We start from the raw sequence: 27794 nt of genomic DNA, 5'->3' as shown, positions 1-27794 counted from the left end.
AGTTAAAGGCGTTAGTTATAAAGGACTTGAGGGATCACTGAATGTGATCTGTGATCACAAACGTAATAAACCCTACGAAAATTGGATACAGTCAAGACGACCACGTATAACGCTACCTCAGGAACCTGTTGGAGACTTCGACACGGAACCAATTTCGTTACAGTATGTATACAAAAGCGGAGATGAGATATGAAATAGAAAGTAGGGACAACAGATCAGATAGTATTTTAGAAATGTCTACCTTTACTTTCCCTAGTTTGCACGATCCGTTATGAAAATAACTCTTACCCTAGATTTTCTTTGACTTATTATTAATATCACAGATTCTATGTAGTTTACCAACTCTTCACGACTTCCGTTTCATGTTCATGATTGATCGTTATTTAGTTCGAACACATAAAGCATCACCTAAGTGTAATAAGAGAGTTATATATAGGGTATTACACCGTGAAACCCAGACTTTTCATTTTCATTTATGCAGTATTTTTTTTTTTTTATTTTTCTTTATCACTACGGTATGTAAAGTATCTTCTCTACAATAGATCTAGGATCCCAATGGTATGTGTCAACTTCACTTGCAAGGTTCTCTTACAAGTCTAACAGAGTTATCGGTCTTATCCGACAATAACAAGTATAATTTGTGTGAAATAAAACCACTTGATTTTAAGCAAAACAGAACAATTTCATTACCTATTTTTCGATTATTTCCGTGTATGAAAAATAGAAAATCAAAGTAGGCCATTTGGATGATGTAACTAGTAAATAGTTGGCAGTAGGAGTTATTCCCCCTCAAGCAACGTTGGAGGAAGATATGGCAAACGATTTCAGAAACTTACTATCATTAATTTTTTTTTTATTATTTGTTTATTCATATTTCTTTTTATTTCAAATCAAACGTTAAATTTTCAATTCGTCTGTATAAAAATTCATTTGTAAACTGCATTTAAATACATAATAAATAAAATTGCACAGTGTAACTCTATTAACGTAAATATTGCTCTGTTGGGCCTAGTGGCAATCTTGAGGCATAGCGTAGAATAAATATCAAACGGGTAATATGAAGCAAAACACTTTTTTGTATAAAGTGATTAGATCCTGCTTTCTACAGTATCGTATTGTTTTTATGCGAAATATACTTTTCCCTATTACTTCTCCTATCATATCGGGAGAATTTCGTGGTGACTAATTAACCATTCTGTCGAGGTTATGTACTTCGAGTACTTTGTCTGGCTTTAGAACGTCGGTTATTGACATTTGGCATAGCAATCTGTCCTCTTTGCACCATTTCATACAGTTTGTACGCTTCAACTTCCTCCTTCATCAAATCGTCCAGATTTCGGACCTCTCTCACTTCGCCATCCACAAACAGGCCATTCGTTAATAAATGATCACACTTTTCTTTGTCAGCCAAGGTCACGACCCAGCGACTTTTAGCGTGATTGTCCAGCGCATGCACAGAGATGGGGTCAAATTGGAGCCTCGCTATGGGACTCCCTATTTGTTTTTCAATCATATCCTTTACTTGTGAATGGCTCTTTGCATTATCACGCAAGCTAAAACAGACTGAAAGCGGTTGTGAAACCGGTACTTCTTTTCTGAGGCGAAGACGAGTCAACTTCTGCTTTTTCCACTTGTTATAATTAGCCATTGACTTGACATTGTCGATCAGTGAAAGTTTCTTTGATTTAAATGGCGGCACTTCTGGTTCCATTGTGATTGTTGAAATGTCTGACAACGATTGCTGCTCACTGCAATGAGAACAACACATCCTTCTTTGTATAATTGTAAGATTTCAAGAGCTGGAATTATGCAGACAACAAAACCGAAATAGAATATTATTCAAAGTTAACAGAAAAGAAAGGAAATGATTTAAATCCTATTCTATGTCACAATATTACATATTTTACCTTATCCAATATTCCCCAAAAATTAGAAGATTTGCGAAATCCTTATAGCGACGTTTTAGTTATTTACTTACGTTTGGTATCCCGTGCCGATAGCTGGAAGTCTCTTGTTGTGTAACGACTCCATAATGACTTCATCCGATTCTTCAGCTACAACATTGTTTGTGTACTTTCCATATTTTGTGAAAAACTTGTTTCTTTCCGACATATAATCCTTCATAGAACTTGAACCATGTCCGTTATACGTAACGGAAGTTTCCGAAGTCGGTGAATAGTCTTCGGATGCCTCCTGACTTGGAATATATACCGTGTTTCCGGTGGCGGTTCCTCCGTGCGTTTGGTCAGAAAACGTTACAGATCGCGCATTTCCAGGAAGCTTCACTGGCTGCATCGTACTTGGAAAAGGAAGCGTCCCTCCATCTCTCCTCAACTGAGCTAATTTCACTTTGTATTTATTTCTACCATTAGGACGAAGGTCCAGATCCTCCAATCGGAAATCCTTTTCTTGAAAATCCTCAGGACTGATCGCCCATGCTTCTACCGGTGCGTGTTTCCCGTTCGGTTTGCTTCCATTGTTTAACGTTTTCTTCAGTTTTCCATTACCACCTGGTCGGAAACCGAGATTGCAGAGTCGTTCGTACGTCTCGTCATCAATTGCAGTCTTCATCAGGGAGGGGAAAGACACCGGCATTTTTTCTAATTGTTCACTAGGAGGGCGCCATACGTTTTTGGTATAGCGACACGTTTGTGTTCCATCAAGTCTGTTGATGCTATCAACTTCGTCCTCGTTATCGTAAATTGACGGAAGCCTGACTTTCTCGTCTTGGAAGTAGTCTGGTTTAAAAGCTGGATCCCCGCGATATGTAATAAATGCCTCCATTCGGCTATTCGGAACTTCGGTATCGATTTTCCACTTCATAACTTTCGAATGAGCATCGTATGCCAGTGCCCCCTGGTAGCCTTTAATGGTCAACAACTCGGGCAGACTGCTGATGACATCACCAAGTTTGATGCGGGTTTGTCTGGAAACATAAATGTCCCCGACTACGTCATCACTTTGGTCATCAAGCTGGACGCATTTGGCGTTAATGTCGTGGCTGGTCAGAGGATAGGGCACGGAACACAACGGAAATGTCCGGTGAGTGACCTCTTGTGGTGGTGTCCGGCCATCGGTGGTCAGCAAGATCAACGCTTGGCTTGAGGTTGGCATTGGTGGATAAACTGAAAAGGCAGTGATATATTTAATGTATTAATACTACATATTGTATATAGAAAGGAGCAGTAAATGCTAGTCTAATTCATAGATAACTGTTAATTTTTTTATTTATTTTAGCATGATTCTTTTTCTAGGCGTTTGCGCATAAGATACTTAAAATGACTGATTAAAAAATACATTGTGCCATCATTTTTCTATGACAATTTCGTGATATTTCATTATTTCATTATGCCTTTATCAAAATTTGACATTTTGTACATGTATCTACATGTATGTGAGGTACTTTCCAAAAATCACTTAATACTTACTTAATATATATATATATATATATATATATATATATTGTAGTGCCTGATAAATCTCCTTCTGTCTTCTCGAGCCTGTAAAATACAAAATAGCGTTACTATAATCCGCCTGGAGGACACCTCTAGTCAATTTAAAGGGAACAAACTCAATTTTATGACACTTTAATCAATTTCTTATCTGATGTCGAATCGAAAATTTTATTTATAATACTCTTCACGTAAGAGAAATGCCTTGAATCTGGTTAAACCTCGTAAATGATACACAATGTCATATATCAGTAAGATATGTGACGCTAATAGACGAACATCTTGTATGTATCAAGTTGTATGACAAAATTTATACGTGTCAAACTGCATAGTATTTAATCGTTATTCGGAGGTTTTTTGGCATTAAAGTGTCAAAGGTTAAAATATGGCACCTGTTCAGTAAATACGAGTACTTGGTGTGAAGTCAGAAGTCAACTGTTCAAGCAACAGTAGTTTCATACGTGTCTTTGATTTTACTTCCTTTTGTATATTTTCCCACCTTTTCAGGGAAAAGTCATATCCAACAGTAGTCAAACACAAAATGGCCATTGGAAAGATGAAATTGTAGCTATCCGATAGCCAAGTCAATCTAGAAAGGTACTAAACGAATAAACTGTAAAAGTGTTTGGTTTTTTTTTTTTTTTTTTTTTTTTTTCACAAAATAGATAACTGTTATATTTGTTTTTGCTGATGCATTTGTTAACTAACAATTGTCCGATGATATTTTAACGCTTTATGTTAAGTGCCTATTGAAGGAAATTTGTGAACAAAGAAAGCTGATGGAATGATTATGCTTGGAGTGAAATGTTCCCTTATCATTGTCTAGATTAACGAAATTATATTAGGAGATATTTCATTTCTCTGTAATCTTGTGCTGTTTTGCGAAAATACACGAAGAAATAAAGATTTCTGAATGATAATGATATGTTTTCCAAAAATAAATATAAGAGTAACATAGCCTTGACCAAGTAACCATGAAACTTGTCTCAGGGTCATAAATAATAACTTTGACCATGGCTCAATAAATCTAAAACTTGAACTAGTTTTCAGTAAATGTCAAGTTCGGTTATAACCCCAAAGTTCTAATGAAATGAAGCAGTGGAAACTACTTAGGTTGACAGATGAACGGACCGTCAGACCAAAAGGAAAAATGAAGTATCTCCGAATTAATAAATCACACTGAATTGAGCAGTTGGCTTTGCAAACCGAAATCCCCACCCCTCCCCCCAATGTCTCTATCACCCCTCTTTCTCGTCGTACTCATTACACTGAGTCATAATTGTATGAAATCATTATAATTTTTCATTGAAAATGTTGTTACGTGATCCTGTGATCCTTATTGCAAAAGAACACGTCGAGAAAATGGCGTGCTTCTATCATCCTGCATACCCTCTCCACAAAACAATATACTCTCTCTCGAATTAGTTGCTATTGTACGTATCTCTGTGATCCCAACCATCCTCTCTTTATACCGAAATATTTGCTGTGAACAGCAGTTTATAATGTTGGAAATCCTCCAAAATAACAGTAAATAGCTATAGATACCTAGTAAATTAAAAATATCCTAATATGTGCACAAATACTCACAGTACCGCTGCTCAGATTCCGCCCTACTGCTGATAAGGTATCAACATCACAGGTAGGGGAACCCCTGCACAGGTAACGTACAGAGAATGTGTGTCCAGGTGTAATGAAGCATGGTGATTCATATCACATTTTATGTTGACCATGAATAATGATTTATTGTTGAACATGTGCCGTAATGTGTTCAGGACAGAGCAAAAGAACAATGGAGTCCAGCCTGGCCTCATATTAGTAAAAGAAAACTGCTACTCCGTTTGCATCCACAACCAGGCTACCCTCATTCTATCCTCATACTCGCGCTAATATCATCCTTCTCCCATCCACATCTTCTTACTCACGTCCATACTTTCATTTTCCGGTTTTACCTCCTCCCCCTCCGTGCTCCTACCTTCATTCTTCCGTCTCTATGCCATACTCCCGTTCCTATCCTCACTCTCCCGCGTCTACACCCATACTCACGCTCGTGCTCTCATTCTCCCGTTTTAACCCCGCCTCTCCCCTGTACTCACGCTCTTACCCTCATTTCCCAGCTCTATCTCAATACCGATGCTCCTACACTCCTTCTCCCACTTCTACATCCATGCTCCACGCCTATCCTCAGTATCCCGTCTCGACCCCCAATACACAAGCTCCTTCCCTCATTCTCTACCCACAAATTCAGTCTCCTTCCCTCATTCTCTACCCACATATTCAGTCTCCTTCCCTCATTCTCCTCTCGTAATCCCCGCCAACTCAAGCTCCTACCTTCATTCTTCCGTTTCTTTTTCAATTCTGATGCTCCTTCGCTCATTCTCCCGTTTCTACCCCCATCCTCACTTTCCTAACTTCATTCTCCCGTTGCTCCTACTCCCGTGTTTACCCCCATCCTCACGTTCCTATCCTCATTCTCCCGTTTCTGCCTCTACCTTAATACTTCCATCTCAGGTTCATAGTCACACTCCTACACCTCATTCTCTCGTCTCGACCCCCTACGTTCCTACCTTCATACTCCTACCCTCATTCCCTCGTCTGGACCCCTACGTTCCTACCTTAATACTTATATCTCAGGTTTATACTCACACTCCTACCCTCATTCTCCCAATTCTGCCTCTACCTTAATACTTCCATCTCAGGTTCATACTCAAACTCCTACACCTCATTCCCTCATCTCGACCCCTACGTTCCTACCTTCATACTCCTACCCTCATTCCCTCTTCTCGACCCCTACGTTTCTACCTTCATACTCCTACCCTCATTCTCTCGTCTCGACCCCCTACGTGCTACCTTCATACTCCTACACCTCAATCTCTCGTCTGGATCCCATACGTTTCTACCCCATACGTTCCTACCTTCATACTCCTACCCTCATTCTCTCGTCTCGACCCCCTACGTTCCTACCTTCATACTCCTACCCTCATTCTCTCGTCTCGACCCCCTACGTTTCTACCTTCATACTCCTACCCTCATTCCCTCGTCTCGACCCCCTACGTTCCTACCTTCATACTCCTACACCTCATTCTCTCGTCTGGACCCCCTACGTTTCTACCTTCATACTCCTACACCTCATTCCCTCGTCTCGACCCCCTACGTTTCTACCTTCATACTCCTACCCTCATTCCCTCTTCTCGACCCCTACGTTCCTACCTTAATACTCCTACACCTCATTCTCTCGTCTGGACCCCCTACGTTCATACCTTCATACTCCTACCCTCATTCCCTCGTCTCGAACCCCTACGTTTATACCTTCATATTCCTACCCTCATTCTCTCGTCTCGACCCCCTACGTTCATACCTTCATACTCCTACCCTCATTCTCTCGTCTCGACCCCCTACGTTCATACCTTCATACTCCTACCCTCATTCCCTCGTCTCGAACCCCTACGTTTAAACCTTCATATTCCTACCCTCATTCTCTCGTCTCGACCCCCTACGTTTCTACCTTCATACTCCTACACCTCATTCTCTCGTCTCGACCCCCTACGTTCATACCTTCATACTCCTACACCTCATTCTCTCGTCTCGACCCCCTACGTTCATACCTTCATATTCCTACCCTCATTCTCTCGTCTCGACCCCCTACGTTCATACCTTCATACTCCTACACCTCATTCTCTCGTCTGGACCCCCTACGTTCATACCTTCATACTCCTACACCTCATTCTCTCGTCTCGACCCCTACGTTCATACCTTCATACTCCTACACTTCATTCTCTCGTCTCGACCCCCTACGTTCATACCTTCATACTCCTACCCTCATTCCCTCGTCTCGACCCCCTACGTTCCTACCTTCATACTCCTACACCTCATTCCCTCGTCTCGACCCCTACGTTCCTACCTTCATACTCCTACACCTCATTCTCTCGTCTGGACCCCTACGTTCCTACCTTCATACTCCTACACCTCATTCTCTCGTCTCGACCCCCTACGTTCCTACCTTCATACTCCTACCCTCATTCTCTCGTCTGGACCCCTACGTTCTTACCTTCATACTCCTACCCTCATTCTCTCGTCTGGACCCCCTACGTTCATACCTTCATACTCCTACCCTCATTCTCTCGTCTGGACCCCTACGTTCTTACCTTCATACTCCTAACCTCATTCTCTCGTCTGGACCCCTACGTTCTTACCTTCATACTCCTACCCTCATTCTCTCGTCTGGACCCCCTACGTTCTACCTTCATACTCCTACCCTCATTCTCTCGTCTGGACCCCTACGTTCTACCTTCATACTCCTACCCTCATTCTCTCGTCTGACCCCTACGTTCTACCTTCAACTCCTACCCTCATTCTCTCGTCTCGACCCCCTACGTTTCTACCTTCATACTCCTACCCTCATTCCCTCTTCTCGACCCCTACGTTCATACCTTCATACTCCTACACCTCATTCCCTCGTCTCGACCCCTACGTTCCTACCTTCATACTCCTACCCTCATTCCCTCTTCTCGACCCCTACGTTTCTACCTTCATACTCCTACCCTCATTCCTCGTCTCGACCCCTACGTTCCTACCTTCATACTCCTACACCTCATTCTCTCGTCTGACCCTACGTTTCTACCTTCATACTCCTACCCTCATTCTCCTTTCGCTCTACCTTATACTTCCATCTCAGTTCATACTCAAACTCCTACACCTCATTCCCTCATCTCGACCCCTACGTTCCTACCTTCATACTCCTACCCTCATTCCCTCTTCTCGACCCCTACGTTTCTACCTTCATACTCCTACCCTCATTATCTCGTCTCGACCCCCTACGTTCCTACCTTCATACTCCTACACCTCAATCTCTCGTCTGGATCCCATACGTTTCTACCTTCATACTCCTACCCTCATTCTCTCGTCTCGACCCCTTACGTTCCTACCTTCATACTCCTACCCTCATTCTCTCGTCTCGACCCCCTACGTTTCTACCTTCATACTCCTACCCTCATTCCCTCTTCTCGACCCCTACGTTCCTACCTTCATACTCCTACACCTCATTCTCTCGTCTGGACCCCCTACGTTCCTACCTTCATACTCCTACACCTCATTCTCTCGTCTCGACCCCCTACGTTTCTACCTTCATACTCCTACACCTCATTCTCTCGTCTCGACCCCCTACGTTCATACCTTCATACTCCTACACCTCATTCTCTCGTCTCGACCCCTTACGTTCATACCTTCATACTCCTACCCTCATTCCCTCGTCTCGAACCCCTACGTTTATACCTTCATATTCCTACCCTCATTCTCTCGTCTCGACCCCTTACGTTCATACCTTCATACTCCTACCCTCATTCCCTCGTCTCGAACCCCTACGTTTAAACCTTCATATTCCTAACCTCATTCTCTCGTCTCGACCCCCTACGTTCATACCTTCATGCTCCTACCCTCATTCCCTCGTCTCGACCCCCTACGTTTACCTTCATACCCTACCCTCATTCTCTCGTCTCGACCCCTACGTTTCTACCTTCATACTCCTACACCTCATTCTCTCGTCTCGACCCCCTACGTTCATACCTTCATACTCCTACACCTCATTCTCTCGTCTCGACCCCCTACGTTCATACCTTCATATCCTACCTCATTCCTCTCTCGACCCCTACGTTCATACCTTCATACTCCTACACCTCATTCTCTCTCTCTCACCCCCTACGTTCATACCTTCATATTCCTATCCTCATTCCCTCTTCTCGACCCCCTACGTTCATACCTTCATACTCCTACACCTCATTCTCTCGTCTCGACCCCCTACGTTCATACCTTCATACTCCTACACCTCATTCTCTCGTCTCGACCCCCTACGTTCATACCTTCATACTCCTACCCTCATTCTCTCGTCTCGACCCCTACGTTCATACCTTCATACTCTCTACCTACTCATCATCTCTCGTCTCCCCTACGTTCTACCTTCATACTCCTACCCTCATTCTCTCGTCTCGACCCCTACGTTCCCCTTCATACTCCTACCCTCATTCTCTCGTCTGACCCCTACGTTCTACCTTCAAATTCCTAACCTCATTCCCTCTTCTCGACCCCTACGTTCCTACCTTAATACTTCTACACCTCATTCTCTCGTCTGGACCCCTACGTTCTTACCTTCATACTCCTATCCTCATTCTCTCGTCTGGACCCCTATGTTCTTACCTTCATACTCCTACCCTCATTCTCTCGTCTGGACCCCCTACGTTCATACCTTCATACTCCTACCCTCATTCTCTCGCCTCGACCCCCTACGTTTATACCTTCATACTCCTACCCTCATTCTCTCGCCTCGACCCCCTACGTTTATACCTTCATATTCCTACACCTCATTCTCTCGTCTGGACCCCTACGTTCTTACCTTCATACTCCTAACCTCATTCTCTCGTCTCGACCCCCTACGTTCCTACCTTCATACTCCTACCCTCATTCTCTCGTCTCGACCCCTACGTTTCTACCTTCATACTCCTACCCTCATTCCCTCTTCTCGACCCCTACGTTCCTACCTTCATACTCCTACACCTCATTCTCTCGTCTGACCCCCTACGTTTCTACCTTCATACTCCTACACCTTATTCCCTCGTCTCGACCCCCTACGTTTCTACCTTCATACTCCTACCCTCATTCCCTCTTCTCGACCCCTACGTTCCTACCTTAATACTCCTACACCTCATTCTCTCGTCTGGACCCCCTACGTTCATACCTTCATACTCCTACCCTCATTCCCTCGTCTCGAACCCCTACGTTTATACCTTCATATTCCTACCCTCATTCTCTCGTCTCGACCCCCTACGTTCATACCTTCATACTCCTACCCTCATTCCCTCGTCTCGAACCCCTACGTTTAAACCTTCATATTCCTACCCTCATTCTCTCGTCTCGACCCCCTACGTTCATACCTTCATGCTCCTACCCTCATTCCCTCGTCTCGACCCCCTACGTTTAAACCTTCATATTCCTACCCTCATTCTCTCGTCTCGACCCCCTACGTTTCTACCTTCATACTCCTACACCTCATTCTCTCGTCTCGACCCCCTACGTTCATACCTTCATACTCCTACACCTCATTCTCTCGTCTCGACCCCCTACGTTCATACCTTCATATTCCTATCCTCATTCCCTCTTCTCGACCCCCTACGTTCATACCTTCATACTCCTACACCTCATTCTCTCGTCTGGACCCCCTACGTTCATACCTTCATACTCCTACACCTCATTCTCTCGTCTCGACCCCTACGTTCATACCTTCATACTCCTACACTTCATTCTCTCGTCTCGACCCCCTACGTTCATACCTTCATACTCCTACCCTCATTCCCTCGTCTCGTCCCCCTACGTTCCTACCTTCAAATTCCTAACCTCATTCCCTCTTCTCGACCCCTACGTTCCTACCTTAATACTTCTACACCTCATTCTCTCGTCTGGACCCCCTATGTTCCTACCTTCATACTCCTACCCTCATTCTCTCGTCTCTCACCCCCTACGTTTATACCTTCATTCTCCTACCCTCATTCTCTCGTCTGGACCCCTACGTTCTTACCTTCATACTCCTATCCTCTTCTCTCGTCTGGACCCCTATGTTCTTACCTTCATACTCCTACCCTCATTCTCTCGTCTGGACCCCCTACGTTCATACCTTCATACTCCTACCCTCATTCTCTCGCCTCGACCCCCTACGTTTATACCTTCATATTCCTACACCTCATTCTCTCGTCTGGACCCCTACGTTCTTACCTTCATACTCCTAACCTCATTCTCTCGTCTGGACCCCTATGTTCTTACCTTCATACTCCTACCCTCATTCTCTCGTCTGGACCCCCTACGTTCATACCTTCATACTCCTACCCTCATTCTCTCGCCTCGACCCCCTACGTTTATACCTTCATACTCCTACCCTCATTCCCTCGTCTCGACCCCCTACGTTCCTACCTTCATACTCATACACCTCATTCTCTCGTCTCGACCCCCTACGTTCTCCTACCTTCATACTCCTACACCTTCATCTCTCTCATCGTCTCGACCCCCTACGTTCCTACCTTCATACTCCTACATCTCATTCCCTCGTCTCGACCCCTACGTTCCTACCTTCATACTCCTACCCTCATTCTCTCGTCTCGACCCCCTACGTTCCTACCTTCATAATCTACCCTCATTATCTCGCCTGATCCCTACTTCTACCTTCATACTCCTACCCTCATTCCCTCGTCTCGACCCCCTACGTTCCTACCTTCATACTCCTACACCTCAATCTCTCGTCTGGATCCCCTACGTTTATACCTTCATATTCCTACACCTCATTCTCTCGTCTGGACCCTCTACGTTCCTACCTTCATACTCCTACCCTCATTCCCTCGTCTCGACCCCCTACGTTCCTACCTTCATACTCCTACCCTCATTCCCTCGTCTCGACCCCCTACGTTCATACCTTCATACTCCTACCCTCATTCCCTCGTCTCGACCCTCTACGTTCCTACCTTCATACTCCTACACCTCATTCCCTCTTCTCGACCCCTACGTTCCTACCTTCATACTCCTACACCCCATTCTCTCGTCTGGATCCCCTACGTTCCTACCTTCATACTCCTACCCTCATTCTCTCGTCTCGACCCCTACGTTCCTACCTTCATAATCCTACACCTCATTCTCTCGCCTGGACCCCTACGTTCCTACCTTCATTTTCCTACCCTCATTCCCTCGTCTCGACCCTCTACGTTCCTACCTTCATACTCCTACACCTCATTCCCTCTTCTCGACCCCTACGTTCCTACCTTCATACTCCTACACCTCATTCTCTCGTCTGGACCCCCTACGTTCCTACCTTCATACTCCTACCCTCATTCTCTCGTCTCGACCCCCTACGTTCCTACCTTCATACTCCTACACCTCATTCTCTCGCCTGGACCCCTACGTTCCTACCTTCATACTCCTACACCTCATTCTCTCGTCTGGACCCCCTACGTTCCTACCTTCATACTCCTACCCTCATTCCCTCGTCTCGACCCCCTACGTTCCTACCTTCATACTCCTACCCTCATTCCCTCGTCTCGACCCCCTACGTTCCTACCTTCATACTCCTACCCTCATTCCCTCGTCTCGACCCCCTACGTTCCTACCTTCATACTCCTACCCTCATTCCCTCGTCTCGACCCCCTACGTTCCTACCTTCATACTCCTACACCTCATTCCCTCTTCTCGACCCCTACGTTCCTACCTTCATACTCCTACACCTCATTCTCTCGTCTGGACCCCCTACGTTTCTACCTTCATAATCCTACACCTCATTCTCTCGTCTGGATCCCCTACGTTCCTACCTTCATACTCCTACACCTCATTCTCTCGTCTCGACCCCCTACGTTCCTACCTTCATACTCCTACACCTCATTCTCTCGTCTCGACCCCCTACGTTCCTACCTTCATACTCCTACACCTCATTCTCTCGTCTCGACCCCCTACGTTCCTACCTTCATACTCCGACCCTCATTCCCTCGTCTCGACCCCCTACGTTCCTACCTTCATACTCCTACACCTCATTCTCTCGTCTCGACCCCCTACGTTCCTACCTTCATACTCCGACCCTCATTCCCTCGTCTCGACCCCTTCCTATCTTCATACTTTCTTCACTATATACGTTCCTACATCCTTACTCACACTCTATCTATTACGCACCACAAAACGCAACGAACAAATCGGCATTAATGTCCCTATACTCTTAAGCGCATTACTTTACTTTCTAAAATATATCGCCATCCATCGGCTCACAATCCCCCATTATCTAGTATTTCAATAAGAGGTATATCATCAGATCCCCCGTTCGTGACAACAGTGTCGGAGCCACAAGCATCCAGACTCTAATGTCTGCTGTGTCGATTTGACTACAAGTTTATTTTCTAAATTGTGATAAATCGACGATTAATTTCCTAACAATTGCATTCCTTGACCATTAAATGAGTAATTCGATGTGTGTTTTCTTTTGTCATTCGTCTGATTCAGCGCGTAATACTGATCTCTCTTGTACATTACCATATTTCCCTTTTCTACTAATGAAAAAAACTATATGAATCTGATAATTTTGCGATTGATAACATTTGATTGAACAACTACATAATGTCAAACCGCTTACCGTTTTCACTATCGGTAACCATAAAAACAAATTCACAAGATACAGTAAGCGCTCTCTAATTAACTAGATATAGTAACCGCTAACAAGTAAACCACTATCTTATTAACTAGATAAAGTAATCGCTTACTTATTAACTAGATATAGTAATCGCTAACTTATTAACTAGATGTAGATACCGCTAATTTATTCATTACATGTAGATAAATTTATCGCTAACTTATTAACTAGATAAAGTAATCGCTAACTTATTAACTAGATAAAGTAATCGCTAACTTATTAGCTAGATTTAACTAGAATAGTAATCGCTACCTTATACAGTATAGTATTCGTTATGTACAGTTGGGTAGTAAAGTTAATATTCTTTTCAGTCATCGGTATTTTTTAAATCATATTTAAAAGTAAAGTGTAAACACTTAAAGTCCTTAAAATTACACTAAACTGCATGGTTTGGTTCAAAATATTAGCATAAATGGGGCAGATTTAAATGGTTTAAAAGTTTTGGAGTTTAAAAGTACCTTAACCACGAGCTGGAAAATTTCATGGATTACGGCTATAGAGGACAGTTTCCATATTTATTTAGTTCTTGCTAAATTGATTGTTTCAACATTGATGTAAATAATTTAACGCATTTTATGCAGTTAACCTCTTTTGAATTACAGAATACTACCATAGAGAGATGGCTAGATAACAAGGTTTTACTTAGAATCCATTTAAGTTTCTACGAAGGTTAAACTATTACATCAACTTATCATAAATATCAGAATCGTACAAAAATTTAACATTTTCCATGTTGATTGCTTTGTATAAACTTACAACAATTACATGGAATTTGATTCATAACCTACCTTTTCTGATCACAGTTTAGTCAAACTTACACAGCTCCAACTCTTCCGTTGCATCTACGGTTTCTACATAGAGTCAACGGACTTTCGTTCACTGAAATGACCGATTTGACACAATATCTGTGGGTCGAGAATAACTAGGCTTTTAAAAACGGTAAAACTTTTCTTTTCATTGATAAACAATATACAGGGGAAGTCTGTGAAAGGTGTATCATTGTACAGTAAAACAATGACGGTAGTATGTATGTGCATTAGGGGTGTCAGTTACCTACATGGACGGGAAGGTGATACCCTTTGTTTTACAGTCGGGTGGACTCGGCGGTACAAGGTATACACACATTAGCCGTGTATGTACCTGGGCCGTAATTAACGGTTTATTGGTGTGGCTATTGTCCCCCACCCTGTATCGGCCATTAAACATTTCCGCTGTGGTCGTCCCTATACACATACCACTGTTATCACCCTGTTATCTTATTTATATTAAATATCATAAATACATTGTGATACTCCAGACATACCGCACCATCCAGACAGGTCACGTGATTCGCTCAGTTATGTCCGGGATCACGTCATAACCCCATGTAGTCGGCCTTGGAAAAAAACAAATATGCCTAGGTATCTGGATATGTTTCGATATACGTTCGTAAGAGGAAAAGCTAAACAAAGTTTAAAAAAACCTTATAAGATATTCTGTGTCTTAGTGTGTACCCATTTGAAGCCATATTACTATATTATGACAACTTAACAATTTGCTGAAAATTACAAAACAAAAAAACCCACTTATTTTCCATCCTTCTTTTCGATTTGTTATACTTTTTCTAAATGATCGGTTTTGTATAAATAACAGTTTTAATTTTGTATGAACGCGTTCATATTGGGTGCAGGTTGAAAATATCACTCTTATACAGAGTCGTTAGTTCAAGTAAAAAGAGCAAATGAATAATAACAATAGTTATGACGTCACAATTAATCTGAAAACAATCTTCTATATCAATGACGTCATGTCCATGCCTTGACGACATTGAGTTCCCAACATGTCGTCCGTGGACCCGGACTCGTTTTTAAAGCGTCATCGCATTCCTGTCATTGATGCTTTAGAGCATGACGACGAGGATCCGATGAAACGCCAGATCAGCATCAGGCACATCGCGCCAAAGGAAAGTATCAATACTTTGAAGGATGCTTTCAATCGTCATCTGCACTACACGATGGCGAAAGACCGGAACGACGCCTCAGATTGGCACTTCTTTATGGCGCTAGCTCACACTGTCAAAGACACGTTGGTTGGACGCTGGATCAGGACCCAGCAACACTATTACAAGAAAGATCCTAAGCGTGTGTACTACATATCACTCGAGTTCTACATGGGCCGTACTCTAACCAATACTATGGTCAATCTGGATATACAGAGTATGTGTGACGGCACCATACGAACACTTGGTCTCAATATGGAGGAACTCGAGAATAGTGAGGAGGATGCTGGTCTAGGGAATGGCGGACTGGGACGTCTGGCAGCCTGTCTGATGGACTCTATGGCCACTCTAGGGATGGCAGCTTACGGATACGGTATCCGCTATGACTATGGTATATTCGAACAGAGGATCAAAGGTGGTTGGCAAGTAGAGGAACCTGACGAATGGCTGAGGTATGGAAACCCGTGGGAACATGCAAGACCCGAGTTTACCATCCCTGTTCATTATTATGGAGTTGTTGAACAAAACGAACAAGGTTCCAAGTGGGTGAATACGCAGGTTGTTCAAGCAATTCCGTATGATACACCTATACCAGGTTTCAGGAATAACACGGTCAACACAATGAGGCTATGGTCTGCCAAAGCATCAGACAGCTTCAATCTAAATTTCTTCAACAACGGCGAATACCTGAAAGCGGTGTACGATCGGAATTTGGCTGAGAACATTAGCAGGGTACTGTACCCCAATGATAACGTGTTTGAAGGCAGGGAATTGCGACTCAAACAGGAGTACTTTCTCGTCTCCGCTTCACTTCAGGATATCATAAGGCGATACAAATCTCCCAAACGTGGAGGGGCACATGGTGTCAGGAATTCATTTGCAACATTTTCCCAGAAGGTTGCTCTTCAGCTCAACGACACCCATCCCTCACTCGCCATCCCAGAGTTAATGCGTCTTCTAATGGATGAGAATGGACTGACATGGGAAAAAGCTTGGACGATTGTTCAGGAGACGTGTGCCTACACAAACCACACCATCCTTCCCGAGGCACTCGAACGCTGGTCAACACATCTACTGGAAAGGGTTCTTCCTCGACATCTCCAAATCATCTACAGAATCAATCATCACTTTCTTGATGAAGTCAAGCAGCGTTTCCCAGGAGACGATGACAGAGTCCGGAGAATGTCCATCGTGGAAGAAGGAGAGGACAAGCGCATCAACATGGCACACTTATCCATCGTTGGATCACACGCTGTAAATGGCGTTGCTCGTATCCACTCAAACCTACTAAAGAGCAAAATCTTCAAAGACTTTTACGAGATGTTTCCTGAAAGGTTCCATAACATTACTAATGGCATTACTCCGAGGCGGTGGCTGATGGTATGTAACCCTTCCCTGACTGTCCTCATCAATAACGTGTTAGGAACAGAATGGCTCACCAATCTTGATTACCTGAGAAATCTCGAATCATCCCAAAGCGATGATATGATTATTCAGATGTTAATAGAATCCAAAAGAAACAACAAGGTTAAACTAGCCGCATATCTCAAGAAGCATGCTAATGTCGAAGTCAATCCAGATTCTATGTTTGACGTGCAAGTGAAGAGAATCCACGAGTACAAACGCCAGCTTTTGAACTGCCTGCACATCATCACATTATACAATAGGATCAAAGCAGATCCAGAAATTGACGTGGTCCCGAGAACAGTAATGATAGGCGGCAAAGCAGCACCTGGGTACTTCATGGCAAAACTTATCATTAAACTCATCAACAGTGTCGCTCAGGTTATCAACGATGACGAGTCAATTCAGGGAAAACTGAAGGTGGTCTTCCTACAGAATTACAGAGTGTCTCTAGCGGAGAAAGTCATTCCCGCCGCGGACCTTAGTCAGCAGATCTCAACGGCCGGAACTGAAGCCTCTGGAACAGGGAACATGAAATTCATGCTGAATGGAGCTTTGACAATTGGAACCCTTGACGGTGCCAATATTGAGATGCTGGAAGAAGTGGGAGAAGATAACTTCTTCCTGTTTGGAATGAATGAGAAAGAAGTAGAAGCGACTAGACCAAACTACTACCCAAAGAAATATTACGAGGATGACCCGGAGCTCAAGCAGGCACTTGACCAAATTAACAGCGGGTTTTTCTCCCCAGAGGACCATGGGCTCTTTAGGGACATCTACAACGAGCTTGTGTTTTCTGACAGGTAAATCCCAAAACTTTGCTGGTAGTTCAGGTTGCAATTAACATGTAAGCATGCAATCATCTGCAAAACGCAACCTTAAACTTGAATGTTTTAATTAGCCTACTAAACGATTTGATTACGTGGCATAACCTAAATGACAACGAGTATGTATTTGGCTGGTGGGTGTTCTTTATAGATATCGTTATATCCATAGTGTATAATAACTAACTATATCTGGGAAGCACATGTCTCTATAGTACATGTATGTGTGAGGCAATCCAGTGAAACGCTCACTTTCCATGCTATCACAAAGAGACACAATCCTCCGTAACATATTGATGATGCATACCAGGCAATTCGTCCTTATATGACGTCAAGCGTTCAGCAAGATTAAACAAACAATAAACAGTATAGAAACTCACTCGACAATGTCACAATCTGTTTCCCTGGTCATGTGATCGCAACCTCCACAATAACCACATCATCAGGTGAATGTTAGGGGAACAGTACCACACCTCACACAGTCACCATATCAACGTAACACAAAACAAATGCTAAAATGCTACACTTTTGTTTTGACACTCAATTTTGAAACAAAACCCGTTACTGTTTTATCACAAAGACCATAGATTTCAAGTAAAACAAAAACAAGCAAATTAGCAAGTTAAGGCCAACGGGTATTGGATTTAATATAACAAGTATGGAAAGCTGAACACGAATTTGCGTGTCAGATACGTTGAAATAGGTACAATGTATATATTTCAAAGCTATTGATAAACAAATTGTATTAAAATTAATACACAATATTATGTTTATACGTAAGTGTGACAGAACGTGACTACTCTTGTTGAACTGTTAATTATCGCTTATTTCCATGTCAGTTGACATAGGGGCAGGTCATTGGGTGGGAAGTATTTAGAACACATTGTCGCACACATCATTTCCTCACGGAAGTAGCACATTTCAATTGATATTTTGTGAAAGTTTTTATGTCACTTGGTCACGCCTTTGTTCTGTGTCCCCAGGTACATGCTCCTGGCCGATTTCCGCTCCTACGTAGACTGTCAGAAGCGGGTCGATGCCTTATACCACCAACCCCAGGAGTGGGCTAGGATATGTCTCCTCAATATAGCCGCGGCTGGCAAGTTCTCCAGCGATCGTACTATTACCGAGTATGCCTCCAAGATCTGGGGTGTTGACCCCACTGGCTACAAACTTCCTCTTCCACATGTGGTGCATTCCGTTGATGAATGATATCTAGAAGAATCAGAGAAATGGAATGAGAAACCATATTGATATCACGAATATATATATAACACTTAGAGAATAATAAATCAGTTATATGATAAAGTGATCACGATGAGAAACCATATTGATATCACGAATATATATATAACACTTAGAGAATAATAAATCAGTCATATGATAAAGTGATCACGTTTTGTTGTAATAAAACAAAAATTTTGAAATGTATCCAGGACATGTCATTTAGTACACGAGTCAATCTTTTCGTCTAACCCTGACTTTATTTTGACGAATAGTTTTCAGATGCAACGTACATCAGGTCAGAGACATGGATAATTTACTATACTGTCTAAATCACTTATTAGGTTCACAGGGATCTGAGAATTATTTACAGATTATATAATTATGGAACCACCAGAGCAATTTTATGCGTTTTAGGGGTCTATATCATAAAACTCTAGTAGGTCCATAATTATATAATCTGTAACTAATTCTCAGATCTCTGTGATAAATTATGCGCCCGTTTTAAACTAAGGAAAATGTGTTAACTAATATCATAGTTTGATAAACTTTCATTTAAGAATTGAGCTGCTTTAAATTGGCATTAATGAATAAGTGGAGCGAACTAGAAGAAAATGTACTAGACGTTGCATTTAGCAGTCACGGTCTCAAGACCATCAATACATAATTTTATATTATATCGTTGGTTCAAAACGACCTCCATAATAAGTAATTTTTCCCAATCCATATGTGTTCATGATCAACACATTAAAACTCCGTATTATGTATCGTGTTGTGAAGTCTGTCCAATGTGTCCGTGTTCACTTTCTGTGTATGCTATGGTCCATTACACAGCTGTAACCGTATACCCTAGTTCTACATTTTGTAAGTCACCCTTTATTGCTGAGGAATACTTGTTTATAAAAGTCTTGCCTATTGTTATTCACAAGCTATTGTTTACCGTTAGTTTGATTATTACCTTATTATTTCTTTTCACACGCGAACGGTTGATATTTTTCTACATTTTATAGTGTCGCATTGTCTTGCTGAATTGCTAAACCTTTTGAAGCAAAGACATATTGCCAGAGAAATATATCTGGAGCTGTTATAAGTTCTGTGTTTTATGTCTCTGTACATATATCAACTGCTAAAACATTCCCTGGTACATTTTTATTCCCGACATGTCTGGTTATCAAATGCTACCTAACTTTTCTGTTTTGAAATCTATTCGGAAACTGGCATAAAAAAAATCGAAACACTTTTGGCACTGTCCCTCAGGTCCATGGGGTTGAAGACCATATATTTACATTTAATTGTCTACTATATGAATTAACCAAGGCAAAGTGAAGTATGTGAGGGTATAACTGACACCCAAAACGTGACCATTATGACGTCACTAATGTTGACGTTGTGTGAACTGATCACCGTCAAAATGGCTGTTCCATCTTGTGGATTAAATCGTCGTTGGTGAACGGTTTTCCTGGTCTAGCTTAAACAATGTTAATGCAGAGACCCAAAAATGATTTGATAATGCAAATATAAGCATTAAACTATTTTCCTATGGCATCTATGGTCTATATAGATGTCAGAGCTTTGCAGACAATAATCTCATAATGCCTAGTGCGCATTATGAAGATTGTCTGCAAAGCTCTGGCATCTATATCTACCATAATTGCCATAGAAAGACAGTTTAATGTTTAAATACATGTATTTCAAAATTCTGAAGGACTTTTAGCCCTAGATGATTTCTGCAAAATATCAATGACTTTGGTTCAGTGGTTTGGAGAAGAAGTCAAAAATATAAAATGTCTACAGAGCGATTATGCACGACAACAAAAAACAGACTATTAAAATAGATCACTTGAGATTGGTCTTGGTGACTTTAACAAACACAGCAAACATTTTCAATGGGAAACAGCACAATAAAGGCTCAAATGTAATATATACAGAAAGGTTGGGGTAATTGAGATTAGATATGGTTACCAAGATTTAGCCAGAAAAAAAGCTGACATAAGACGGATTTTCAAACTTTGCCAACAAACGACTCACTCCTGCAATCAGGTTTTGTATTCTGTCAAAAAAAACAAACAATAATACATTTTTCATAAACAATGGATATTTATTTCCGATTTTAAAATTGTCTCGACATCAGAAATATTTCACGAAAATTCCCTGAATGTCTCTGTGATATATGCCATCTACATCTATATGAAGAAATAGAATGTGTGAGAGGGGAGGTTAAAATCCTGAGTATAGCTTAGACCTTAAGACTACAGAATGTAGGTAGATATGATTCCAAGAACAAACAAGTCTGTGAGGGTTATCTCCCTTATTATCCATACTATAACTTACCATCACCTAACATCCGAAAATTTCAAAAGAAATATCTATAATGAAGCAACAAAGTTAAATTACAAAAATAGCAGCAGAAAGTTAATATTCAAACATAAACTCAATTACTTTTGGTAATCAAAACCTCTGATATAGACTATATCATAGTCAACACTACCAAAATGTCTTAGCTAAATTAAATAAAGACCAATAATTCTGTGATATTTGTTTTAAGCTGGTGATCAAATTATTTTGCTTAAATCTATCTGTGTTTTTAGAGATTGCCAATATAAAATAACTATCAATTTCAAAACCAGACACCCAATGTAAATTCAATATGGTTAATTAGCACAGCTCACAAAAGAACTTATTTTGAAATTCAGTAAGTTTTCTTCAAGCAAAATGATAACTGATCAGTGCCTTTTCTCTACTCTGTCAATCTCAATATTTTACAAACGATCAAAGATATACATATGTACAGCAACAATTCTTATTTTGCATAAATCAGTTTCAAAATGTGTGTTTCCACATGCGATAAACAAATTGAATTAGAACAAATATTTTTAAAACCTTTACTAACCCAACTACAACTAACCTACATTTTTCACAAGCTTTCTAGATGTTTTCTGTTTTTCTTGCTATTATTTAAAAGACAACGTATGACAAGACATGTGTAAAATAAGTTGCTAAGATGAAACAGGTTTTACACATCATAAGACAATTAAGAACATCAACATCACTTCTTAATATCACACGTAACACTGCACACAGTGAAAAAAACTGTAAATCCTAATTATTCCTCAGAAGCCGTTCAGCTCATCAGTTATAATACAAAACAAACATAAATGAATAGCAGGCTGACATTAAGTTCTATGTTTAAATAAAATTTGCATTGATCATGCTTCAAATAACATAACAATTCTATACTTTACCAAAATACCATAATAGTGCCTAGACAAGACCTGGCCAAATATTTGAAAGTTTAAAATTATATGAATTTATTGGTTGTATATGTATGAATATCACTTGTAATCTTCAAGATGCCTGTCAGATAGAAATCAGACTATCACATTATATACCATTTTTGATAGCAGAAAATCTAGAATTATGAGAAATATTACCATTTTAGCCAAAAGCACCTGAATGAAATATTATTTGGCCAAGAGAATCCAAACATCTATTTCTTACTAACTATCTTAAATATTTTTCTTTGGAATATTTAAAAAAAATGTATAAATCCAAGGATCAACAGTGTAAATCAATCTAAAATAAATTAAACAGCACATCACTGACTCATGAAAAAGAAAAAAAAGAGTCGTAATGGCACTAAACAACTAACTAACTATAAAACTACAGTAAAACCTCATTATTTCAAAGTCATCATGGCCATGGTGAAATTAGAAAAAGCCTGTACCCGAGTATTTGAATCAACACTGTACATAATACCAGGTATATAGTGTAAACAAAATGCCTCTTAACATGGTCTTTGACAATTCCAAGTTCATGAGGTTCAACAATTACTCTACTTTAATTCTACTGCATTGGCCAACAATATACATACATTTTAAATTAGTAAAGAAACAATAAAAATGCAAACATATTTTACTGAAATACCCTCATTTCCCTTCCCAAAATATTCATATATCTGTTAAGTTTTAAAGGTAACAATACAAAATGCAGAAAGCAGAACAAAATATCACAAGTCTGGAACGAGAATCAGAAGCAGTCATGAATAAAATTATATAAAGGTAATTTAACAGCAAACAATTTTATTTTATATTTCTAGCAAAGATGTAAAAAATGAATTCATATTCTGTTTCTCTATTCAGGGTTAAAAACTGTTCGTAGTAAATTAGGAAAATACCCTAGAAACGTTATAATTATGATTATTCATGAAATATAGTTGTACCAAGTCATGTTCATTGAATACTTTTTGTTAGTAGTTTCATTACAAAAGTGAAGGAGTCTGACAGAAGCACATGTATTCCCTAGGAAAACATTGTCAGTCACATTTTCACATATAAATGTTGTGTAGCCCTGTTTAAATACACACAGCAATGTTATACTGAATAAAGTATATGTGTATTATAAATTATGAGTATTCAAGAACAGACATTACAGCTTTTGAAATATTGAATTCAATCATAACTTTCTAATTGTTGTTTTCAAGGAGATAATTAAACCACAATTCTGCAAATCTTGTTAAAATGAATTTTATAACAACATTCCATTTTTTGAATTACATGTGTACTGTTTGTGTCAGGGACAACAGATCAATGTCATAAAATATGATTTAAAGCAGTTTTAAATGAAATGAAACCATGAAAAATATGAATTTAGACTAAAGCATTTCCTGGTATTTTTAAAAATTAATTCTCGAGAAAGAGAGATTTCGCTTTGGTCCAGCGTTTTAATAATTATGTGACTTAAATGTAAAGATGTTTTGGTGAATTGGTCTATATAGTAATTCTACGCTGTATTGGTCATTGTTAAACCAAATAAAAACATAAATAATTTTTAACAAACTTTTAATACATAAAATGCACTCGTTATTCAAATCAACATACATACATACAAACATATCATTAAATGGAATAATATCACTATCACCATAGTTTACAGGTTTTGTTTGACCAGTTCAAATACCAGCTCACGTGTCATTGTGGTACATGTATGTAGAGTAACATCTACATATTATATTAGGGGGAGACAACAGCCAAACTTTGCAATAATTAAGCAAATCAATAAAAAGTACTCTTTATATACCTTTCTTATGTCTGCCAATTAGCGAAAATGTCACTGATGGAGTACTGTATTAGTGCCTTCACATACTGTATTCTGGTATTTAAACTCTGTCAAACAAGTCTGAAATAGCTAAAACAAGACAGGTCAATTTCCAGTAATCCAGGAATAATATTTTGCATCAAAAATGAACTTCTACCCAAAAGTTTTATTGAGCAAGTCATGCAATCAGATCGTTTGAATAACAGAGATTGATTGTTCAAAGACTCTCTGCTTCCAGTAGAAATTGATTTCGACTGCTTACAGGCTTCTGCCACTTCTTGTTTCCGAGAAGACTTTGTAAATTCCAAATTCCAAATAGTCATTTGAAGAATCTTTCAAAATCTTCCCAAAAGTCCAACACAAGATGTTGATTTATTAGGTCAAGTCCCTGATCTAGCAGGATTCACATTCACAGACAAGATTCCAATTTTCTTTTGGATTCCGATGAGAATACTGATTTGACTTGTAGTTTTCACATTGTTGTTCTCAGATTGCAGATTCCAATAAAGATCTTGATTTAATGGGTAGATTTGAAGCCCTTGATTCGACTGGAAGATTTCACACAATCCTTGGTATATGGATATGTAGTTGGAGCACACAGGAGTCTGACTAAACACAAACTAATATCACCGCGTGTTACAAAACATGCTCTTGATATCTTGCATAGCCTGGTTGATGCTTCTTCCAAATTTTTTGGAGTCCTAAAAGTAGATCAAGACAATTTTAATCAATATTTTTATCAACTTTTTTGGCTAACATTTACTTGACAAATTAAACAAATATTAATTCAATGAAATATCAATATCCTCATAAGCTAAGGATGTTTGTGTAGTGATTTGAGGGACTGCTTTATATTGCTTTGCCTCATCTTTTTAAGTGGATTTTATTTCTATATAAAATTAAAGTGATATACATTGCCAAAAACAAATTGGTCTAAACATCCCACCTAATAACATAATTGACAGCTACATGCTAACCAATCACCCTACTGAATGAATAATATATATATGTTCAAAACGTTTTATATATTGTTTCACTTTATAAAGACAGGCATCTTCATTTGCATCATAACAGCTTGACAAACAAATCCTGGAGTTATCTCCCATTTATGACTGCTTTTAGCATTCAGTATATAAGTACAGTTTAATACGTACCGTGGTAGGACATGACACTTTACATGATACATGAAAGAAGATGACATCCTCTCCAGCTACGATATAGGACACGCCGTATCCGTCGTCAGCCACCGGACCAAAGCCTCCTCCAGCTGATATGTGTTCAGGATGTTTCACCAAGTCTAACTTGTTGGTCTGCTGGTGGGGTGTCTATTTATTATGGGAGACATACTTATATTTATTATCATGTACATGCAGAAAAAAAAAATGGTAACAACAAAACAGAACAATTTTGAGATCCTGTTGTACATAAAAGACAAATTGGAAAATCATAGTCTCCTATGAGTTAAATTAAAAGGTGAGATTGACATAATATGGATACATGACTATTAAAATACCTAAAGTAGGCAAGTATTTAAAGATGCTCCACCGCCGACAGAGCATAAACGATGTTAATCATTTGAAAAATAATTGGTGTTTAATCGTGTATATATATGCCTAATTAACCTGTGGTGCATGCGCAATCAGTACTTCATTCCATATAGGATATTGTGTCACGGAATTTTTTTCGGGATGCAATTAATTATTTTTCATATTTTTAACTTGAAGTAAAATTAAAAGCTCAAACTTTTCAATGGTGGTAATGGTGTAAAGTAAGTAACTTTTGTAACTGGAGAAAAATACTAAGTCTTCTGCTCCTGTTTTTAATAGTGAAAAAATACCAGTTGTCAGCGGTGGAGCATCTTTAACTCAAATGACAAGAAGTATTGAAAATAGCTAATGTCATGGAACGCTTCTCTGATGAATCCTGCCATGTCAAGAGGTCAAAATGAAAGCCAGAGACACACAAATATATATATATATATATCACTTTTGGTTCATGAACTTGAAGATTTGGCTTAGTTTGTTATGTCCCTGGAAACTGGCTCTTCATGATTTGACCAAGTAATACAAAGTTGGAGGACTGCTGGTAATATGTTGGAACGCCTTACCGGTTTTCACAGGACCACTTTGACTCCTACTAATTATGTCTTATGTATACAGTTCAAGTGAAAAGCAGTGTATCATAGGTAATACTGGTAGAAAAATTGTATGAATATAGTCTATGTTTTACCTGACTGGTTGATAGTCTCCACGGTTCACTGAGCACCTCTGACAGGAAGGGTGAGTCGGTACCCAGGTATTTAGATACAACATACATACAGAAAAGGTGACGATCAATGCCTTTGCCCGTCATAGCATCTCTGTAGCCCTTCTGGTGCATTTCAGCTGCAGCCTTCATCAGCTTTATTCTATCAGTATCCTGGATACAAATACAAATATGTAATGATCAATTTAGAAAATTACTACATTTCTTTATTACTTCATATGTATATCTCTAAATCTTGGATAACATAATTTTAAATGTGGACCTTTGATTGACCTACTGCGGTACATAATCAGGATTCCCGTGAATATTCTAAAACTGGTAGCTTAAAATTGGAAGATTTTTGATTTTTGATTTAATTAAAAACAATTTATTTTGAAATAATTTCTATAATTCACAGCTTTATTTACACTCATTCACATTCACTGATAACAAAATAATATTCTTAAAGATGTTACTAGCAAGAAACAGCTGTAACTCATACTATGATTATAAACCATAATAGCACTTAATCATTAGCAAATCATTTTGTAGATCCTTCACCATAAAACATATATGATTTACTTACAGACTTGGCTGGATCATCCATCGATCTGACAAACTCACAAGACTCTATGGTACATGATCGCACAGTCTCTGTTCGCCCTTCCTTGTATAGTCTAGTCATACTGGACTCGTATGTCAGGCAGAATTTCTTGGCAGTCTATTACATAAAATATCAATAAATCAACAAGCTACACCTCAATGAATACAAAACTAAATAGTTATTACCTTTTTATAATTTGGTAAAAATGTGAGCATTTTTTTAAATTACAGGTAGAGTTGGGATAATTTAATTTGTATAAGGTTTTCATGTATATAAATTAAGTGGCATATGAAAAAGGTTAAAAAATAGTAATTATCAGAATAGTTTACAAAGGATAAAAGATTTACATTATTGGTTTAACATTTATGTAAGAAAAGGGCTCATCTTAACCATTTAAAACTTCTTTAACTTGAAAATTCATGACTCTATGAAATCAATTATTTTCAAGGCGTATTTGTGGTACGTACCCTGTAGTAAGCAAGCTGGAGAGCGAGTTGTAGGTAGGCATCAGGACTGACTTTACAAGTCTTCATAAATCCCTTGCCATAGGAATTATGCATGATGATGTGGAGATCTACATCATTGAGGAGCTGTTTGGCTACTTCCAGGCTGTTTTCTATCACAGCAATACACTAGGACATAAATGTTACAGTATATAGACTGAATAAATATACAACATACTCAAATATTGTATATATTATATTTATATACTAACAGAATACACTACAACATCATACATATCGTACACTAAGCAACTGGGGTTGATAATGTC

General features: G+C 39.7%; 4 protein-coding genes across 7 annotated transcripts in view; 2 read left to right on the top strand and 2 right to left on the bottom strand.

Annotated features, from left to right (window-relative positions):
• Positions 1-342: 342 nt before the first annotated feature.
• Positions 343-14568, bottom strand: LOC138333679 (uncharacterized). The gene is made up of 4 exons (XM_069282211.1): positions 14439-14568; positions 3429-3500; positions 1979-3125; positions 343-1748 (listed from the first exon to the last, which is right to left on the bottom strand). Exons 3-4 carry the CDS (start codon positions 3112-3114, stop codon positions 1205-1207), a joined length of 1680 nt encoding a protein of 559 aa, XP_069138312.1. The 5' UTR covers positions 3115-3125; positions 3429-3500; positions 14439-14568; the 3' UTR covers positions 343-1204.
• Positions 5443-7769, top strand: LOC138333157 (uncharacterized). The gene is made up of 2 exons (XM_069281373.1): positions 5443-5636; positions 6149-7769. The coding sequence occupies exons 1-2, from the start codon at positions 5443-5445 to the stop codon at positions 7767-7769; spliced, it is 1815 nt and encodes a 604-aa protein (XP_069137474.1).
• An 859-nt stretch (positions 14569-15427) lies between the features above and the next one.
• On the top strand, positions 15428-19769 carry LOC138333654 (glycogen phosphorylase, muscle form-like). The gene is made up of 2 exons (XM_069282162.1): positions 15428-17835; positions 18840-19769. The coding sequence occupies exons 1-2, from the start codon at positions 15470-15472 to the stop codon at positions 19066-19068; spliced, it is 2595 nt and encodes an 864-aa protein (XP_069138263.1). The 5' UTR covers positions 15428-15469; the 3' UTR covers positions 19069-19769.
• Positions 19770-21155: 1386 nt separating this feature from the next.
• The window catches only part of LOC138333660 (carnitine O-palmitoyltransferase 1, liver isoform-like), a 37268-nt gene continuing 30629 nt past the window's right edge, over positions 21156-27794 (bottom strand). For all 4 annotated transcript variants that reach the window (XM_069282176.1, XM_069282195.1, XM_069282200.1 and 1 more), the window contains 5 exons: positions 27490-27654; positions 27005-27139; positions 26404-26592; positions 25329-25499; positions 21156-24875 (listed from right to left, as the gene is read on the bottom strand). In XM_069282176.1, coding sequence (XP_069138277.1) covers positions 24801-24875; positions 25329-25499; positions 26404-26592; positions 27005-27139; positions 27490-27654 — 735 coding nt within the window. In that variant the 3' untranslated portion in view covers positions 21156-24800. The remainder of the gene's footprint in view (positions 24876-25328; positions 25500-26403; positions 26593-27004; positions 27140-27489; positions 27655-27794) is intronic.

This window comes from Argopecten irradians, chromosome 1, assembly GCF_041381155.1.
Source record: "Argopecten irradians isolate NY chromosome 1, Ai_NY, whole genome shotgun sequence".
Classification (NCBI taxonomy): Eukaryota; Metazoa; Mollusca; class Bivalvia; order Pectinida; family Pectinidae; genus Argopecten; species Argopecten irradians.
Note: the sequence above shows the minus strand (reverse complement) of the source record. Positions and strands in the feature narration are given on the sequence as shown.

Bases quoted from the DNA above. Each gene is read 5' to 3' on its own strand.
- LOC138333679 (XM_069282211.1), bottom strand. From the start codon at position 3,114: ATGCCAACCTCAAGCCAAGCGTTGATCTTGCTGACCACCGATGGCCGG. The intron at 1,749-1,978 runs GTAAGTAAATAA...TTCTCATTGCAG, and splicing joins ATCGGCACGGGATACCAAAC to TGAGCAGCAATCGTTGTCAG.
- LOC138333157 (XM_069281373.1), top strand. From the start codon at position 5,443: ATGCCATACTCCCGTTCCTATCCTCACTCTCCCGCGTCTACACCCATA. The intron at 5,637-6,148 runs GTATCCCGTCTC...CTTCCATCTCAG, and splicing joins ATGCTCCACGCCTATCCTCA to GTTCATACTCAAACTCCTAC.
- LOC138333654 (XM_069282162.1), top strand. From the start codon at position 15,470: ATGTCGTCCGTGGACCCGGACTCGTTTTTAAAGCGTCATCGCATTCCT. The intron at 17,836-18,839 runs GTAAATCCCAAA...CTGTGTCCCCAG, and splicing joins GAGCTTGTGTTTTCTGACAG to GTACATGCTCCTGGCCGATT.